Below are 20,452 nucleotides of genomic sequence, written 5' to 3'. Positions count from 1 at the left end.
ATTTGCGGATGATACTAAACTGGGAGGAGTGGTAGATACGTTGGAGGGCAGAGATAGGATACAGAGGGACCTGGACAAATTGGAGGATTGGGCCAAAAGAAACCTGATGAGGTTCAATAAGGATAAATGCAGGGTCCTGCACTTAGGACGGAAGAACCCAATGCACAGCTACAGACTAGGGACCGAATGGCTAGGCAGCAGTTCTGCAGAAAAGGACCTAGGGGTTACAGTGGACGAGAAGCTGGATATGAGTCAGCAGTGTGCCCTTGTTGCCAAGAAGGCCAATGGCATTTTGGGATGTATAAGTAGGGGCATAGAGAGCAGATCGAGGGACGTGATCGTTCCCCTCTATTCGACATTGGTGAGGCCTCATCTGGAGTACTGTGTCCAGTTTTGGGCCCCACACTACAAGAAGGATGTGGATAAATTGGAGAGAGTCCAGTGAAGGGCAACAAAAATGATTAGGGGTCTGGAACACATGACTTATGAGGAGAGGCTGAGGGAACTGGGATTGTTTAGTCTGCAGAAGAGAAGAATGAGGGGGGATTTGATAGCTGCTTTCAACTACCTGAGAGGTGGTTCCAAAGAGGATGGTTCTAGACTATTCTCAGTGGTAGAAGATGACAGGACAAGGAGTAATGGTCTCAAGTTGCAGTGGGGGAGGTTTAGGTTGGATATTAGGAAAAACTTTTTCACTAGGAGGGTGGTGAAACACTGGAATGCGTTACCTAGGGAGGTGGTAGAATCTCCTTCCTTAGAAGTTTTTAAGGTCAGGCTTGACAAAGCCCTGGTTGGGATGATTTAATTGGGGATTGGTCCTGCTTTGAGCAGGGGGTTGGACTAGATGACCTCCTGAGGTCCCTTCCAACCCTGATATTCTATGATTCTATGAGTGTGACAGTGGCTATGTTTTTCAAGTATAGAAAGTGACAAGAGATTATATACATGAAGAACAAGCAGTGTTACTCAGCCCTTTTTCATCAGCCTTAGCTGTCTTTCCTTGTCTGGGTTCTTAATATGGGGATAGGCAAGTCTTTGTGATTTGCAAATATTTCACAGCGATTAGGGACTGCTCCGCCAGCTAGGCTAAAGCCTGATTTCTTTGTGTGGGAATTGAGACGTGCCCATATTTGGGGAGTCCATTGCACAATTCCATCCAGCAGTATTGTGCTCTATAACACCAATATGGGTGCCAGAGCTTCCTCTCCACCACAGAGGGTCCCGCGCTTCTGATTAGCGGCAGGCTGGGGTATTCCGCTTTTCCCTCAGGATCCTCCACACGCCCCTGGGTTTACTGTCCACACCCTGCTCCCAGAGCAGGGTTCCTCCCAGCCTCCCTGACATAGGGAGTCGCAGGGAGCCTCTCAATCTATGGTTGCCCCTTCGGGCATGGTGGCAACAGACCAGACACCTAGCTCAGTCTCTCCCCTCTGGCGGGGTCTCTTCCCTCAGACCTCCGGGGCCCAGAAGGGCCGTCCTCCCTGTTGGGCAGGGATCTCCGGTCCTTTGCCTCTGTACCTGCGTGGCTTCTCTCCTAATGCTTGTCAGTGTCATCACTGCCTAGCTGTCCAGGAGCTCACCTTCCTCCCTCAGCTCCTATCGCGCACCCCTATCTGTCTGGAGGGGAAACTTTTAACGGGTTCTGGCAGGCCCTTGATTGGCCCCAGATGTCATAATTAACCTAGAGTAACCCCTGTTCAACTACCAAGGGAAAAGGGACCTGCTTATCCGGGGGCGAATATATCTACCTTCCAGCACTCTCCTGTAGCCATTTGGCCTGACCCTGTCACATATGACATCCCTTTGGCTGGTGGTTTCCAACTGCAAGCCAAGTTCTTCTGGAAGATCCATCCAGTTGTGGTTTGGGACAGGTTGGGCGGTTAGATATGGTAATGTTAAAAACTAGATCTCCAGCTTTGCAGCTAGGAGACCCAATTTGTTGACTTGGCAGTATTCTTGAGGTTAAGAACTGAACTGGGACTCTGGTCTGGATTCAATGCTGGGCCTCAAGTAAAGCTTAAATTTTCTGAGGAACTTCCATAAAATCTGTTCATGAGTTTCTGAATTTGAATAATTTAACATGGGTCAGAAAAATTCACATTCCGCAGCTTGTGATCTTTCTAGCTTAAAAACTGAACACTAGAGATAATAGACATTTTTTTATGGTGAGAGTTTATTTGGAGGTCTTTCTGGCATCATGTAATTATTTTGTTAATGAACAAAAAGTAGGAAAAAATTGACAGCATTATTCATCATAATCAGATCATTGGAGAATGTGTTCTCTGTTGCCTACTGCCATTCTCTGATACAGTATGCAGAAGGATTTTTGCATAGTTAATGAGAGTAATACACCACCATCTTTTGTCATTTGCACACAGTAGTGCTTCCTGTATTGAAAGTAGTGGCTATTATGGTGTACAGGGAATGGATTTTGCTAGCCCAGTGGCATCTGTGTTTTGTCAGAAAAGATTATTTTCAACAGAGAACACCTACTTTAGTCAAAGACCTGGATCTTCGACAGATCAGTGAGTTTTTTGTCAAGTATCCTGTTCATCATGAAACTGTTCTGCTGGCACAAGAGCCTCCCCACCTGAGTTGGCTGAACTTTTTAAAGAAGGTCCTGGTCTTTGTGAAACTGTTCAGGAAGTTCAGTAGTAGAGTTCCTGGGCTGGCTGAATGGTTTTGCAAAGAACAGGATCTGCAACAAAACAGAGACAAGTTTCTTTGTGCATGTACCTAGCTGTCTCAGTAGCAAATCTTGTTCTTCATAAAAGAAGCCATAGTTGTATTAGATATCTTGTTTTAATCTATTGTCATTATTCTTCATAACTGAATCCTTATGTGCAATGGATAGCTAGTGAAAAACATGAAAAAGTTGAGTTTTCAAAAAGGACAAATAACAAGTAGGCCTTAAATTTGCTTGCTATATCCCTGTCATCTGCTTTGCATATATATATGCATATATGCTTTATTGTCAGTCTCTATAATGACAAAACCAGGACTGAAGCTAGCAACAAATGCAGCTTTCTCTGAGTTTTAGCCGGCGCCACTCAACAAGACTCTGGAAAAGTTCAAAGAGCTTAGGGTTATGGCCTGCAAGCTGGACTCATGTCCTCCTTGGCCAGTAAAGTCAGCCAGGAAGGAAACAGGCATTGAGAATTCTGCTAATTGTCACATTATTTCTCATCACTCAGTTTCCAAGGAAGATTGTTGAGAAGATTGTGGTGAGTCAACTCTGACAATGTCTGGAGCCCTTGGGTTTCCTTGACCTATGACAGTCTGGTGTTAGATCTGATTATGTTCAGGTGTCCATGTTTTTTCTTTTAGATCTGTCAGCAACTTTTGGTACTTTTGACCATAAGGTATTCGTGACACGCTGTGACCCTGTGTAGGGTAGAGAGAACAACTCTTGAGTGGTTTTGCTCTTCCCTGAGAGGACTCACAGGGTAGTTGTGGACAAAGGCTTCTTAGTCCCATGAGCTCTCTTATGGATGGAACCTCAGGGTTCCATTACTTCACCTCTCCCCTTGCGTGTTGGGTATATGTGATCATTATGTGAGATAAAGTGGAAGTAGAGCTACATTGTCTTCAATATGCCCGTAATAAACAACTCTCTCTCTGTTCTGTCACATCTTGATGATGTGGTCTATCTGCTTTCCCAGTGTCGAGCCAAGCTTAGATGAGAGGTAGGTTCCCAAGGCCCAGTCTGTCTGTATGAGAAAAGATGATGATGACAGTAGGCTGGAGAAGACTATGAGAGAAAATATGGAGGTTATATCCATTCTCTCAATTGGGAGAGCATGCTCACCACTGCATGGTCAGATTCACAATTTGTGGGTCCTGTTACATCCTCTATTGCTTCTGGATGTCTAAGTGGTAGCTGTGGCCAAGAATGCCTTTTTGCCAACTGCATGGTTGGCTAGAAGATTTCAAGCATTTCCTTTGAACATGGAACTTCCATAATCTTCTATGCCATTGTCATCTCCAAATTGGATCACTGCACTGTATTCTGTGGAATTACTGTACATATGAAAACTATTCAGCTACTTCCAAATGCAGTACTTTACTTATTTAGCAATATTTTTCACAAATAGCATCACTGTTCCAGCGTTAGCTTCCAATTTGTTTCCAGGTGAAATTCAAGATGTTGATTTTGACTTACAAACCTCTAAATTCTGTGTTTTCTGGCTACCTTAAAGACAGCTTCTCTCCTCACATGATAATATGTTGAGATCAGCTGTGGTGCTGGAACTAACAATCTCGAGATTTAAACAAGCTGGTGGTAGGTCATTTTCAAGGAGTTTTCCTTAAATCTGCAACTAGTCTTCACTCACAGTCTGACAGATCGTAAGTTTGTTGACACTCAGGGCAAATTGCAAAGCCTTCTCTATTATTCCAGGCTTTCCTGAGGATTAAAGGGATAATACTTCTTTATTTTCGATGGACGTCATTGAATTTTATGTTGAAATTGTCCATTTAAAAATTGTATGTTTTTTGTAATAAAACAAAAAATAAAATAGTGTATATTCACCTAAAGCTAAGGGAAGGGCACATTTTTATAAACGTGAAAAATAAATAACTATTTCTGGTATAATAAAATATTTTTATATGTTGGTCAAGATGACCGATTTTTGTTGTATTTTGGCCTTATTTTCAGGCCCAATGTTTAGGTCACTGAAATTAAATATTTTTGAGGTACAAGGATAAAAACATGGACTCTTGTTTAGGACTTTAAAATGATGTATGTTGAGATAAAAGCGTTGAATCTTTCTGCCATTTCTTTGTTCACCCAGGCCCAATTTTTCAAAATTGTCACTACTTTTCGGTCCCTCAGTTATTAGGTTTTCAGTTTTGGGTCCAAGAACCAAAACTCCAGTTGAAGTCTTTAAGAGGTGTTCTGCTCAGCATCCTGGAAAATCAGATGCTAGATATTTCAAAGAGGGCACCAAGAGTTAGTGGACACTGGGAAATCTTGGCCCTAATCAGCGGAGGATAAAAAATTAACAGTGTGGATGATTTTTTTCATCCATCATATTAAATGCCAACATTTAATCGTTGTTTCTTGTTTGATTCTCTCTAATGTGTATTTCTGTGATTCTGCAGGTTTTAGCTGATGCTGTTGCACGCTTGGTTGTGGATAAATTCAGTGATCTGACTGATAATTTCACATCTCCCCATGCACGTAGAAAAGTTCTTGCTGGAATTGTCATGACAACAGGTAAAAAACCTAATCAGTACTACTTTTAAGTGTTCAGATGCCACGGTGATGGACACAATATAAATACCTCGATATTTAGAAAACATTTGTCTTTACACTTAATTTTTCTTTTCTCAAACTGCTCTGGGACATTTTTTAATGCATAATCATAGTGATGGAGTAAATAATAGAATAACTAAAGTCAAGCCTTTGCAAGGTCTTTATTGTAGGCACTGCAGCAAAGTTCTTCTTCAAGTAATATCCCTTTAGGAGCTCCACTTCGGTGCGCATGTGCCACCAGTCACCTTCTATCAGAGATTTTCAGTAGCAGTGCCCCTTCTGCCCACGCACGCTCTATGCACATCCTCATGGTCTATACTGAGGATATATAGAGCTGCAAAGGCAAACTACACTCAGTTCCTTCTTGATCGCCTTCAGCCTGAGATGGAACATCAAGCATGCCTGCTTCACTTACATGTAGTTAGTTAAACATAGTTTTTTTCTGTTTCTTAGTTTAGTTTAGTTGTAGTATTTAGTTCAGGGAGTCTGTTGGTTTTTCCCCATTTGTTCTTTCCTCGCTTGAGAGGTTGTTCTGGAATATGGGGTATGCCAGGATCCCCAGGCTTTGAGCACTGTCTTTCCTGCTGGGAAGCTATCCTAGTCAGTGACAGACAATCTCGGCACCTCTGTTGTTTGGGAGACATCCATATACGAGTCAAATATAAGATCTGCTTTTCCTGCAAAAGCAGATCTTGTAAAAATAGAGGAATAAAATTGAAATTGTTAATGATGGAGCAAGACTGGCCACCAACCCGGGCTCTGAGAATCCCCCGGTACACCCATCTCCAAGCACATTTAGTGCCCCTCTACCTCTGGATCCTGGTCACCAAGACCCTCGATGGATACAGCATCTGCTTCTGCATCTGTGGTACCAAGAGGCTTGTGCAGTAAGACTGTGTGTTCTGACAAGAGGAGCAGGAATGTTAGGTCTCCTACTAAAAAGTTTCGTTCACCAATCAAAAAAACTGTTCTGGAGACCTCAGGTCCCGAAAGCTGCACTGTTGAGAATTTCAGTGGTTCCAGTACCGTGAAATCATCTAAGGCTTCCTCTAAAAGCCACTCTAACAATAAGCTGGATTTGGTGCTGAAAACTTGTTCAGCATCGGGTGGTCCTGTCCAGTCTAGTAGACATTCAACTTCAAAGAAGTCTGCACCATCAGACACTACTGTATCTTTGGTACCTGTACACTGTCCCTGACTGCGCTATTGCTACTGCGTGAGTCTGAACATACTCAGTGGAAGCATTTAGTGCCCACAGCACCGATGCAATCTAGACAAGTCCCTACCTTGGTACCATTGTCAGTCTCCACTGGATCCTTCTCAACACCCCTTCACATATCATCACTACCGCAGGAGTTAGATAGTCAAGGGATTTTTTTATGTTGGGGTCTCCATTACCTACTGGTACCATAAAGTTATCTGTACCATGATCTTCTGTGTTACAGACTTCACATTTTTCATCAACACCTCCTGCATCACGGGCATCAACCATCTAGGGTGAAAGTTATCACCTTCTCTGAAATATGTTGAGGATGATTCTTCTGACTCAGGTTTCAATTTAGGGATCTCCTCTTTACTCTACAAGTCACTACTCTGCTACTTAGAGACTTTTGGGGACAGACAACCTTGACCCCAGTTTAGTTGGTGTGACCAATGATGGGTGCCTTCTCCTATGCTCTGGAGCCCTCCCAGTGACCTTATTGGGATCCCTGGGCCCTATATCACCAACAGTTCTTAAAGGTCCCAGGTCCCTCTCAGAGAGAGCACAGGTAGAGGCATTCTCCTGCATCTTTGCTACCACCTCGTCACCTTGAGCCGTTAGAGTAGAACTTTGAGGAGCAGGAGGCAAGGGCTGACGAGGAGGTAATACTTCACACAAGTTATTTCTTCATCATTGCCAGATGAGGCTGTAATGCCTCCACCATCTTCCATTGCACATGATTTTAGACCGTTTTAGGAGCTGATGAAGGACATTGCAGATATGCTTCAAATTCGTTTAGAGGCAGTCCAAGACACTCATAAGTTCCTGGACATCTTACATACTTCAGTTTTGTCACGTGTGGCCCTTCCTTTGAATGAGGCTTTATTAGAGCCTGTTAAGACCATCTGGCAGACTCAAGCTACAGCACCCTATACTTGTAAATGTGATGACAAAAATATTATGTACTGAGGGACTTTTTTACACTTGTCACCAAATTCTTTGGTCAGAGAAGCAGTGAAAGAGCATGGTAGACATGCAAAGTCTATCCGTTACAACAAGGACCAGAAGTGAGGTTATCGCTTCGGTCACAAGAGTTAATCCTCAGCAACATTACAGTTCAGAATTGCTAACCACAAAAAGTGGATGTCAAATTATGACTTAATTAATTACAATAAATTGAACAGCTTTACTGAGCATTTACCAGAGGAGCATCGCAAGGAATTTAAAACCATCATAAATGAAGGTCAGCTCTCAACAAGAACATCATTGCAGGCCTTCTTAGATGCAGCTGATACTGTAGCCTGGTTCATTTCCACCACAACTGTGATGTGACAAGCATCTTGGCTCCAATTGGCTAACTTCTCTAAGGAAGTACAGAGTACTGTTGAGGACCTTCCTTCTGATGGTGTCAAGCTGTTCTCTGAGTCTGCTGATGAGTTTCTTCACACTTTGAAAGGTTTGATTTAAACTCGTAATCATCTACTCTACTGGAGCCTACAGTCTCACCCTCCTTTCCCACCCCCCTTTTGGATACCGTGTTTCCCATTTCCAACCTACATGGGAGAGAATAATATCCAACAAATGGGTGTTGGAGGTCACAGTGCCTGATTATTCCATCCATTTCCTCTCCATCCCTCCCTCCTACCCTCCTTCCTCATCCCTTTTCAGGGATCAATCTCATGATCAATTGCTGCGATAGAAAGTTGCCTCTCTTCTATGCTTAGGGCCCACAGAACCAGCTCCAGTCCAGCACAGGAGAAAGGGTTTCTATTAGAAGTACTTGCTGGGTCCCAAAAAGAATGGAGGATGGAGACCAATATTAGCTCTAATCTAAAGCATCTAAACAACTAAGTGAAACCACAAAAATTCAGGATGGTGACCCTTGCAGCTATAATTCCTTCTTCAGATTCCAAGGATTGGTTTGTGACCCTTGACATGTATTTTCATATCACAATTCACCCCCTCACAACAGGTTTCTTCATTTTACAATGGACAGGTTCGCAATCCTAAAAAAATCTAATTTCAAAGGTTCAGGTGTGTCCTTAAAGCTCAGCAAGAAATTGTCTCCAACTATTAGAACATATGGCAGCTTGTACCTTCGTAACCCAAAGCTCCTGGATACATCTTCAGTGCTTCCAGGGATGGCTCAAGGCAGTTTATATGCCAAACAAGCAGTCAAGACAAACATATGTCTGTTCCCCATTGTGTTTTGGACTCAGTCAATTGGTGGAAGGACCCCTTTAAAGTCTGTGCAAGAGCCCCTTTCATGCAACCTCCTACTACCATCATTATAACATTAGATGTGTCCCTTTTGGGATGGGGAGCATATCTAGGGTGTCACAGCATTCAGGGTAAATGTTCTTCTCAAGATGACAGGTTTCAGAGTAACAGCCGTGTTAGTCGGTATTCGCAAAAAGAAAAGGAGTACTTGTGGCACCTTAGAGACTAACCAATTTATTTGAGCATAAGCTTTCGTGAGCTACAGCTCACTTCATTGGATGCATACTGTGGAAAGTACAGAAGATCTTTTTATACACACAAACCATGAAAAAATGGGTGTTTACCACTACAAAAGGTTTTCTCTCCCCCCACCCCACTCTCCTGCTGGTAATAGCTTACCTAAAGTGATCACTCTCCTTACAATGTGTATGATAATCAAGGTGGGCCATTTCCAGCACAAATCCAGGTTTTCTCCCCACCCCTCCCCACAAACCCACTCTCCTGTTGGTAATAGCCCATCCAAAGTGATCACTCTCCTTACAATGTGTATGATAATCAAGGTGGGCCATTTCCAGCACAAATCCAGGGTTTAACAAGAACGTCTGGGGGGGGAGGGGGTAGGAAAAAACAAGGGGAAATAGGTTACCTTGCATAATGACTTAACCCCCCCCCCAGACTTCTTGTTAAACCCTGGATTTGTGCTGGAAATGGCCCACCTTGATTATCATACACATTGTAAGGAGAGTGATCACTTTAGATAAGCTATTACCAGCAGGAGAGTGGGGTGGGGGGAGAGAAAACCTTTTGTAGTGGTAAACACTCATTTTTTCATGGTTTGTGTGTATTAAAAGATCTTCTGTACTTTCCACAGTATGCATCCGATGAAGTGAGCTGTAGCTCACGAAAGCTTATGCTCAAATAAATTGGTTAGTCTCTAAGGTGCCACAAGTACTCCTGTTCTTCTCAAGAGTGTCCTTTTCACATCAACCTGCTAGAATTGAAAACAGTCAGAAATGCTTGCACAAATTTCGTTCCACTGATGAGAGTCAAATTGATCAAGGTCATGACAGACAACATGGCCTGCATGTTGTACATCAATCAACAGAGTGGGACATGCTCTCCCTTGCTTTGTGCCAAAGGAATAAAACTCTAGAATTTGTGCTTCTTACCTCCCAAGTATACAGAACACCATGGCCAACCATCTCAGCAGGCACTTCTCCTGGACTCACGAGTCCTCAACAGCATATTTCTAACCAGGTGGGGCTTCCAGAAGTGGATCTCTTTGCCGCCACCATCAACACAAACTGCAGAAAATTCTTCACGGCAGGGTGGGACTCAATTGAAGCATTCCTGGAAACACTGAAGTTGTAACCAGGTGTGCTGGGTTACAAAGATACAAGCTGTCACTAGAAGATGCCTTCCTTATTTCAGGGATGAAGGGCTGCCTTTATGCATACCCACCCACACCATTGCTTTGCAAAGTACTGAACAAGATCAAAAAGGACAAGGCTAACATCATTTTAATTGCACCAACTTGGCCAAGACAAGTGTGGTATCCTTACCTGATTTGACTTCTCATCCACTGCTGAGAACTCCAACCAGTTGCTTCCTTTTGTCTCAGGATGCTGGTCAGACACTTCACCCCAACTGGAAGTTGCAGGCATGGCTCCTAGATGGTTCTTAGGAATACAGACTTCCTGTTCAACAGAGGTGCAGCAGATATTGTTAAACAGTAGAAAAGCATCTATGTGATATACTTATTGTCAGAAATGGAAGATATTTGCCCACTGTGTACCCATCAACAAGTTTCTCCTGTTCACTCTTGTCTTTCCACTATCCTTGGCTACCTATTGGAATGTAAAAGGTCAGGTCTTACTATGATGTCCATCAAGGTTCTCTTGGTAGCTGAAACAACATTGATACTTCTGTGAAAGGTTTTTCAATTTTTGCTCACCCCACAACATCAAGATTCCTCACAGCACTGATTAATCTTTTTCCATAGCTTAAGGAACCTATCCTGATATGGGACTTGAACTTCCTCATTAGTTCCCTTATGAAACACCCCTTTGAGCCGTTAGTTACATGTTTGCGGCTTCACCTATCCATGAAAAAAGCTTTCTTGGTGACCATCGCTTCTGCCCAGAGTGTCAGAGAACTGGGAGCTTTAATGGCAGCTCCTCCCATCACTTTACAATATATGACAAGGAAGAAGTCTCATTTCGACCACATTCTAAGTTTCTACCTAAAGCGTCTTCTGAATTTCATATTAATCAAACCATTCACCTTTAGTTTTTTCCCCTAAACCGCATCAGGCTAGGCAGGAAGCCGCCTTCCATACCTTGGATTTCAGAAGGGCATTAGCCTTCTCGCTGAACAGAGCCAAACCATTCAGAAAGTCGCTCAGACTGTTCGTTTCAATTGCAGACAGATCCAAAGGAGCCACAATCTCCACTCAAAGATTTGAGGTGGATCTCTTGGCTTACTATCTCACGTTATGATTCTGCCAATATTCAGCCTCCTAGGTTGTAAGCCCATTCTACAAGGTCGCAATCTACTTCTGTGGCATAACTGGAAGATGTTCTGGTTGCCAAATTTGCAGAGCTGCAACCTGAACTTCAGTGCCTGTTGTCTCCATGCACTATGCTTTGGTTCATTCCACTAGATCAGATGTGTCGACTGGCAATGCAGTTGTGTTCTCAGTATTAGACTCTGCTACAATGCTCCCTCTTCCCTGTGGGGATAGTGTTTGGGAGTCACCTGAACTGGAGCACGAACAGGGTCGTTTCTCCAAAGGAAGAGAGGATACTCGCCTTGTGCAGTAACTGGAGCTTTTCGAGATGTGTGTCCCTATGGATGCTCCACTGCTTCCATTCTTCCCTCTGAATCGGAGATTCCTCTACAGAACTTTGCAGTAGAAAAAGAACTGAGGGTGGTTTGCCCATGCAGCTCTGTATATCCTCGGTACAGGACAAGAGGGTGTGTAGATCACAGGCACAGGCTTGAATTGGCACTGCTATCAAAAATCTCCAGGTGCATGCACATCTGAAGTGGAGCACCCAGAGAGACACACATCTTAAAGAATTCCAGTTTCTACACAAGGTGAGTAACCTCTCCTTATTCCTGCAAACACCTCTCTTTTTCACTGAGCTGTTTCACCATCTCCATATAAGTTAAGTGAGTCTTCTGAGACAAACCACATTCTATAAAATACACAAACCTTTTAAAATGCACTTTGAAAATAATTGTCAGGATGGTAAATTCATATATATCATTAGACTTGCATCTGAAGAAGTGGGTTTTTTACCCACAAAAGCTTATGCCCAAATAAATCTGTTAGTCTTTAAGGTGCCACTGGACTCCTTGTTGTTTTTATTATACTACAATACATTTTATACATAAACTAGGTCATGTACCGTTTGCCTTTTAAATCTTTTCAAGTTTGCATTTTGTTTAGTTATTGTTACTGTGGTGTACCTGATTCTTAAGTATACTTGTACTTAATACAGAGATTACGGCAGTAAAATTACTTACTTGCAAACAGCAACTGTACAGATTTTAATGGCAACCACCGAATCTCCTGATTCAGCTAACAAGAACATTGCCAAGTATGCAAAGTACCATCAGAGTCTGAGCTTCTGTTTTCTGCTCATCTTATCAGTATAAGGATCTAGTGAGTTTGAATGAGAGAAGCTTTGCAGTCCTGATCACTTTTGAAATTCATTTTATTGAAATTCAGTTTTATGAATTATTAGTAAAGAGTCAAGTCTCATAAAGGAGAAAAACTAAAACTGAATATTGTAATATACAAAATCCCAATGTGTCTAAGTATTACACAACAGGTAAAACACACAGAGTGTCTGCTCTGCACTGATTGATTTAAAGGCTTTTAGATGGTTGGCTTGGGCTATTTTTTGTTTCCTTTCCCAGATACATTTTATTTTGGGCTGGTTTTAAATACAAAATCTAACTGGGGTAGACTCAACAGAATGTATGAACAATAGGGGAACTACCTGTCCTGATGTCAAAGGACATTCTGTAATATGTCATAAAACCTATCCAATAAGGGGTTTCTAAGAAGTATTTGGTCAGGTAGCAATTATGTTCCCAGGTAATAACCATGCAGAGCACCGTATATGTCTGTATCACAGTATGGGGTCAGATTCTCTCCTGCACCAAGATATATAGTTGATGCACGAAGACCATCAAGGAGCTGGTTTATGGTTGCTTGATTCTCAAGTTGATCCAACCCTAACCTCATATAGAAACTAACTATGATTAAGGAACCAAATACCTGTGAATTGCCAGAGCTCCATCTCTCCCTCTCCCAGTCCTTGACATATACCCTCTTCAGGGGTTCTCAAACTTCATTGCACCGTGACCCCCTTCTGACAACAAAAATTACTACATGACCCCGGGAGGGAGGCCAAAGCCCAAGTCCAAGTCCCACTGCCTCGGGCAGGGAGGCCAAAACCCAAGCCCAAGGTCTTCAGCCCCAGGCAGGGGGCCTGTAACCTGAGCTCTGCTGTCCAGGGTTGAAGCCCTCAGGCTTCAGGTTCGGCCCCGGGTAGAGGAGCTCAGGCTTTAGCTCTGGCCCCAGGCCCCAGCAGGTCTCAACCAGCCCTGCCGACCCCATTAAAATGGGGTCACACACCACTTTGGGGACCCGATCCACAGTTTGAGAACTGCTGCCCTACAAGGAGGAGAGATGGAAGCAGCTGGCATAGAAGTTGGCTCTGCTGGCTGTATGTGATTTGAGAATTCCTCTCTTCTGGGAACATAGCAGGTGTCATTTGCCAGATGTGGTCAGTTTCTGGTTCCTTTACAATAAATCAAGCATCACAAAGGAACGAAATCACAAATGAAAATGTGGCCCATGATTTTTTTCCTTAAGTAAAGGAGTTTAGTGTTTTGTCCTTTCTCTGTATTTTTCATGCAGTTGTCCTTTCTTTCTTCCAAAGCATAGACTGTCATCCTAAGAGACAATACACAGGATATTTTGCTAAATTTGCATATTAAGTTGTAGTGTGCAAAGTTATTATGCCAGAAATTAAGTCTTTGGATGTGCTATACAGCTCTGTTTTGCTATTCAAAATGATTAACTGTTCAAAAACCTGGTTTGCCAGTTGCATTTTTAAAAATCTAATGATATTTTCCTTGTGGTCCTCATATTTTACTTCCCTGGCATGCTTTCTAGTTTCTTTTAATGGGTCAGTGCCTTATAGTAAGACTAATTAATAAACCAGACATGATGTTCTTAAATGCTACCTGGGGGGCATGGATCAGCACTCATGTCGCCCTCCCCGTCAGTAGCCCACCCGGGCAAGGGAAGCTAATAATCCAAACAGTGGACCAAGTTTGGTGATGAATCCTGGTCATGTGCCACCTGAGGCATGTTGCCATATGCTAAGAAGAAATGATACTGTCTACCTCCATGGGGCCAAGTTCTACAAACTGGAACTTAGGTTTCTATCACTCTGTCCCAGAGGAAATCTCCCTTTTTTACTAAGAAGTCACTCTAAATACCACAGAAGGTTACTTTCTAAAATTGGTTATAATCAAATTTTGCTCCATATGAATAACTTGATATTAGACCCTATTCTTTAAGTTTTTCCCCTGTATGGTTAATTTTAAAATATGTTATAAAAACTCTGAATGAATAGAATTGTATGAAATCCAGAGACTTAAAGTACTGGTGACAGCCAAGCAGAGTATGCGCAAGTGCTGTGCCTTTCAAGCCTAATCTGCACAATCATTCCACCCATTCTGAGCCTCTACTTTACAGAGCTTAGCAAACAGTTTGGCAGTTTTGTGAAAACACACGTGTGGGGCTAGTATCAGACCAAAATAATTCAGTATTCCCGTGCGCCCTGATCCTGTAATGAGATTTATCCCAGTGAAGCCATGGGCCTGCATGAAACCCCATTGAAGTGGTGATCCATCAACAGTACAAAGGAAAACTACAAAGCACGTAATAGTCTTGCTGACTTAAATGGAACTACTCACATGTTTCAAGTTGAGCATGTGTTTGAATGGTTTTCTGGATTGGCATCTAAAATTGTTGACTTTAAATCACTTGGGCTAAGTATATTATTTGCATTGAAACTTGAAACTAGGTAGCACTCTTCTTTGTAAAGAAAACTTTTCCCTGCTGTACCAGAAGATTCATGAAACTGGACTGAGTTTTGGAATTTCAACCTAGATTCAATCCCTCATCTCACTTCCATCTCTCTTCTCCTATCAGGCCTTAGTTTGTCCCCTTACTGTAAAGAGCTTTCTGCAGTTGGCCAGGTTTTTCCCCACCCACTCTTTCCAGGATCTTCAAGAGGCACCAAAGGATTACTCCCCAAGATCTACTGCCTCCTGAATTCTGAAAAGGGTCTTTTGGGTTGAGTTCCAGAATTCACTTGGGGTATAGTTGAGGCTGTGGAACATTGGCATCAAATTTCAAATGTGATTTGAAGCTAAAGCAAATCTGAAAGAGCTGACCCCTATGAACCTATGTGAACAAATTCCGCTTCTTCAAGTTCACTATATCCATGCAAAGCTATGCCAAAAGGCTTTAAAAAATCTCTGATAATTACCAAAGCTGCGAATTTGCCCAAGACACTAGGAATATCACTTTTTCCTGTAGTAAGTGCCATGGGATCTTCCATCAGTGTAAGTTACCAGAACCTTGACTTTATATCTCATCCAAAAAATTGCATTTCCAAGAACATCATGCCTGCTATCATTGTGCTGGAATATTAGTTCAGTACTAACTGAGGAAAGTGTACCATCTAATGATACAGTCTCCCACAGTATTCTTGCCAGCAAGTTAAAAAAGTATGGATTGGATGAATGGACTATAAGGTGGATAGATAGCTGGCTAGCTTATCAGGCTCAACGGACAGTGATCAACAGCTCGATGTCTAGTTGGCAGCTGGTATCAAGCAGAGTGCCCCAGGGGTCTGTCCTGGGGCCGGTTTTGTTCAACATCTTCATTAATGATCTGGATGATGGGATGGATTGCACCCTCAGTAAGTTCGTGGATGACACTAAGCTGGGGGGAGAGGTAGATATGCTGGAGGGTAGACAAATTGGATGATTGGGCCAAAAGAAATCTGATGAGGTTCAAAAAAGACAAGTGCAGAGTCCTGCACTTTGGACAGAAGAATCCCATGCACTGCTACAGGCTGGGGACCAACTGGCTAAGCAGCAGTTCTGCAGAAAAGGACCTGGGGATTACAGTGGATGAGAAGCTGGATATGAATCAGCAGTGTGCCCTTGTTGCCAAGAAGGCCAATGGCATATTGGGCTGCATTAGTAGAAGCATTGCCAGCAGATCAAGGGACGTGATCGTTCCCCTCTATTCAGCACTGGTGACGCCACATCTGGAGTACTGTGTCCAGTTTTGGGCCCCCCACTACAGAAAGGATGTGGACAAATTGGAGAGAGTCCAGTGGAGGGCAACAATAATGATTAGGGGGCTGGGGCACGTGACTTACGAGGAGAGACTGAGGGAACTTGGCTTATTTAGTCTGCAGAAGAGAAGGATGAGGGGGGATTTGATAGCAGCCTTCAACTACCTGAAGGGGGGTTCCAAAGAGGATGAAGCTCAGCTGTTCTGAGTGGTGGCAGATGACAGAACAAGGAACAATGGTCTCAAGTTGCAGTGGGGGGAGGTCTAGGTTGGATATTAGGAAACTCTGTTAGGAGGGTGGTGAAGCACTGGAATGGGTTACCTAGGGAGGTGGTGGAATCTCCATCCTTAGAGGTTTTTAAGGCCTGGCTTGACAAAGCCCTGGGTCCTGAGGTCTCTTCCAGCCCTAATCTTCTATGATACTATGATTCTATGAACAGTATTCTTGCCATAGAGGTCGACTCCTCCTGCAAAGAGGAGCAATGGAGCCAGTCCCTGCAGACCCTTAGGGCACAGGATTCTACTCCAACTACTTCCTCTTACCCAAGAAGAAGGGAGGAAGGAGACCAATCTTGGATCTCCGACACCTCAGCCGATTCATTTGAAAATCAAAGTTCCACATAGTCACACTTGCGGCAATTCAGACCTTCACTAGAAGAAGGCATGTGGTTCATGGCTGTAGGTATGCAGGATGCCTACATCCATAGTGACATACATGTGACCCACAGATGATTCCTGAGGTTCATAGTGGGTCCTCGGCACTTCCAATACTGGGGTCTCCCATTTGGACTTACCACTGCTTCACGAGATTTCACAAAAGTTTTCTCTGTTGTAGTGACTCACCTCTCACGACAAGGAGTCCTTCTCTTCCCTTATCTAGATGATTGACTGCTGGTGACACAGTCCAGAGCAGCAGCTCGAGAATTGGCATCCCAGCTTCTTCTATTCGTCTCCTCCTAGGAGTAAGCATCAACACAGAAGAATCAACTTTACGCCCTACACTATCCCTAGAATTCATAGGAGCATGCATCAGCGTGGCCTCCACACACGCTTATCTCCCAAAAGACAGATTCCTGAGCTTACTGAACCTGATCACCTTAGTAACTTCCAGCCCCTTGGTATCAGCCAGAAGAACTTGCCTTTCCCTCCTCGGTCACATGGCAGCATGCACATACGTCATGCACTTCACTTGCCTAAGATTCGTCTGTCTCCAACTTTTGCTGCAGGGAGTCTACTCTCCCATGCACCAGTCCATGGACACCATTCTCAATGTTCCACCAGAAGTCCTCTCTTCCCTCTGATGGTGGACAAACCCACTCCACATTTGCTTCAATATGCCCTTCCTTCCATGCTCCACAAGTGTTACAATTATAATGGATGCATCACTCAAAGGCTGGGGTGCCCACAAGGGAGATCACAGGATGCAAGGCACTTGGACCACTCGGGAAGCCAGGATGCACATCAACATCCTGGAACTTTGAGCGGTATGCAAGGCATGCCACATGTTCTTAACAACTATCTGTTCTCATCATGTCCTCATTATGTCAGACAACACTACTAAGGTTTACTACATAAACAAGCAAGGGGGCACGCGGTCTCGAGCAGTATGTGTGGAACTGGTACACTTCTGGAAATGTTGCATTTCACATCATATCCTCCTGTCGGCAGCCTGTCTGCTGGGAGCTCAGAATGTACTTGCCAGTGCTCTCAGCAGAAACTTAGTAACCTGCCACAAATGGGAATTGCATGACGTGGTAGATGCGGACATTTTCAGCCCCTGGGAAACCCTGATCAGGGACCTCTTTGCATCTCGCCAACACCAAGCGCATTCAGTACTGTTTGAGGGGAGGACTCAATGTCCACTTGCAAGGGGACGCCCTGATCATGAACTAGTCGGACCAGATCAGCTACAGTTTAATATAGTGCCCTCTATTGCCACATGTTCTGCACAAACTCAGACGGGAGAGAGCGACGGTCATCCTGTGGTTACTCCATATTGGCCTCCTCAGTTCTGGTTTCCTCTTCTTCTTCACGTGTCAGTGTCCATCACTCCTGCTCCCAACATTCCCACAGCTACTCACGCAACACAATGGCAGACCGAGGGCACCTCATCTCACAGTGTGGTATTTGGATGGATGCCTCTCCTAATGCAGGAATGCTCACAGGCAATCTGAGACATCCTCTCTAATAGCAGAAAGGAGTCCACAAGGTGATCCTACTAGGCCAAATGGACCTGTTTCACTACCTGGGCCCTACATAGAGGTCTTGACCCCAAGGCCATGGGCATCCCCATGCTATTAGACTATTTTCTCTCTCTAAAGACCTTAGTGCTCACTCTCAACTCCATGAAAGTACATACAGCAGCCATTAGTGCCTTCCACCCTCCCATGGAGGGGCACTTCGTCTTCACCCACCTCTTGACTACCAGATTCTGGAAGGTCCTTGTACACAAATACCTGTCCATCCAGGCTATCACTCCTCAATGGAACCTCAACTTAGTCCTCACGTCATTAATGAACTCCCCCTTTGAACTTTTGGCCTCTTGCCCCCTGTCTCTTCTTTCTATGAAAGTAGCTTTTCTGGTCGCCATTACCCTGCAAGGAGGGTTGGTGAACTGGTAGCTATGATGGAAACCCCCCCTTTTACTACATTCCATAAAGACAAGGTCTCAATACACCTGCATCCTAAATTTCAACCAAAGGTGGTTTCCTGCTTCCACCACAACCAACCCACACACGTGCCTGCTTTCTTTCCCAAACCGCACGCCTCAAGTGAGAAACGGCAGCTCCACTCTTTTGATGTGCGTAGGGCCCCTGGCCTTTTACGTACAAAGAACAAAGTGTGGTATATGGGGGTGTATGGCCCCCCTTACTTCTGTGCTGGTAGTGGTGGCAGTGCTGCCTTCAGAGTTGGGTGCCTGACCAGCAGCTGCCATTCTCTGGCCACCCAACTCTGAAGGCAGAAAACCAGAGAACTGCTGTTACAAGAAATTTGTCACACTGTCACACCACGTGATTTGCAGGGTGGGGCTGGGGGGGGAGTTTCAACTTCAAAACACTACACAGAACAGCAAATCTTTCAGTACATCATAAAAGACGTTACTTCCTAGAGGTTGTCTCTTATATCTTCTCTGTCCAGCTGGTTTAATACAATGCCATGAGAAAAGATCATTTATAGATCAGCTTTCCTTCTTGCTGGTCCGTAATTGCGGAGTTAATATTTAAAAAAAACAAATAGGATAAAGACTTATTTTACCTGTTTTGTTTTTGTATATGTAATTTTTAAAAAAAGTGGGAGGTAGGTAATCTAAAACAGAAGTGCACTCTTTCATAAATTCCAGTACAACAGGGTGAGCACTCCATCACCTACTACAGGAATTTCCACGATCCGTAGCTGTGGAATTGGAGTCTCACGAGATTAAGGCTTAAAAAACATATTCACAACAACCAGTCCAACAGAGTACAGAACATACGGCGCTTGGTTTGCCTGAGTTCTCTTGTTATAATTGTATAGCAACCACCTAGCAACTTCTACGTTAGCTAAAAAACAAAAAGCAATAATAAAAATATATAAACAAGTGCAAAAACCATGGCATAAAGGATATAAATTTTGGACGTAGACATATATTGTCTGCTATTAAACAGTCTTTACAAAAATAATTTGATTAGGCTAATCAGTATTATAAAAGATGATTCCAGTGCTTATTCTGAAGAAATTATCTTTATTAGGAATTAATTTGTAGGGTAATTCTTGTGCAAACTCTAACATTCTAGCTTTAACAGCATTACACATCTACAATGTCTGTCTCAGAATCAGCAAGAAAACATGCTTTATCTCTCACAACATGCTCTGTATATAGCCAGTAGGAGTCTGCCATATGTGATTTTACTTCGGGATAAAAAGCATAGAATCGTTCTTTATTCCTCATGACAGCAGCAAAACATTAAAATGTTTGCAGACAAATCAACACAAATATAGTGCTGCTCCAAAACTCTGAACTGCTGAGCTGCAGCAGGAGCTGGGGACAGATCTTGGAACCTTCCTGAGTTAAGTGGGATTAAGTGTATGAATAAGGACTCCTTACAGCGTAAAGGTTTCAGGCTCAAATCTTTGGCTCCTGCTGGTAGGTTTCTGCATGCTCCCAAGAAGAGAGTAAGGGAAGGAGAGAACCTAAACAGACCTAGGGGGAGATGAACTCATCTTGTGCTAGTGCAGAGAAGCTGAGAGATGGTAGTCACTGATAAAACTGACAGGTTTCAGAGCGGTAGTCATGTTAGTCTGTATCAGCAAACACAACAAGGAGTCCTTGTGGCACCTTAGAGACTAACAAATTTATTTGGGCATAAGCTTTCGTGGGCTATAACCCACTTCATCA

General features: G+C 43.5%; 1 protein-coding gene across 5 annotated transcripts in view; it reads left to right on the top strand.

The window, feature by feature from the left end:
• The window catches only part of ADARB1 (adenosine deaminase RNA specific B1), a 253,319-nt gene that overhangs the window by 192,735 nt on the left and 40,132 nt on the right, over window positions 1–20,452 (top strand). For all 5 annotated transcript variants that reach the window (XM_074968186.1, XM_074968188.1, XM_074968187.1 and 2 more), the window contains one exon: window positions 5,104–5,218. In XM_074968186.1, coding sequence (XP_074824287.1) covers window positions 5,104–5,218 — 115 coding nt within the window. The remainder of the gene's footprint in view (window positions 1–5,103; window positions 5,219–20,452) is intronic.

This window comes from Natator depressus, chromosome 11 (assembly GCF_965152275.1).
Source record: "Natator depressus isolate rNatDep1 chromosome 11, rNatDep2.hap1, whole genome shotgun sequence".
Classification (NCBI taxonomy): Eukaryota; Metazoa; Chordata; order Testudines; family Cheloniidae; genus Natator; species Natator depressus.
Note: the sequence above shows the minus strand (reverse complement) of the source record. Positions and strands in the feature narration are given on the sequence as shown.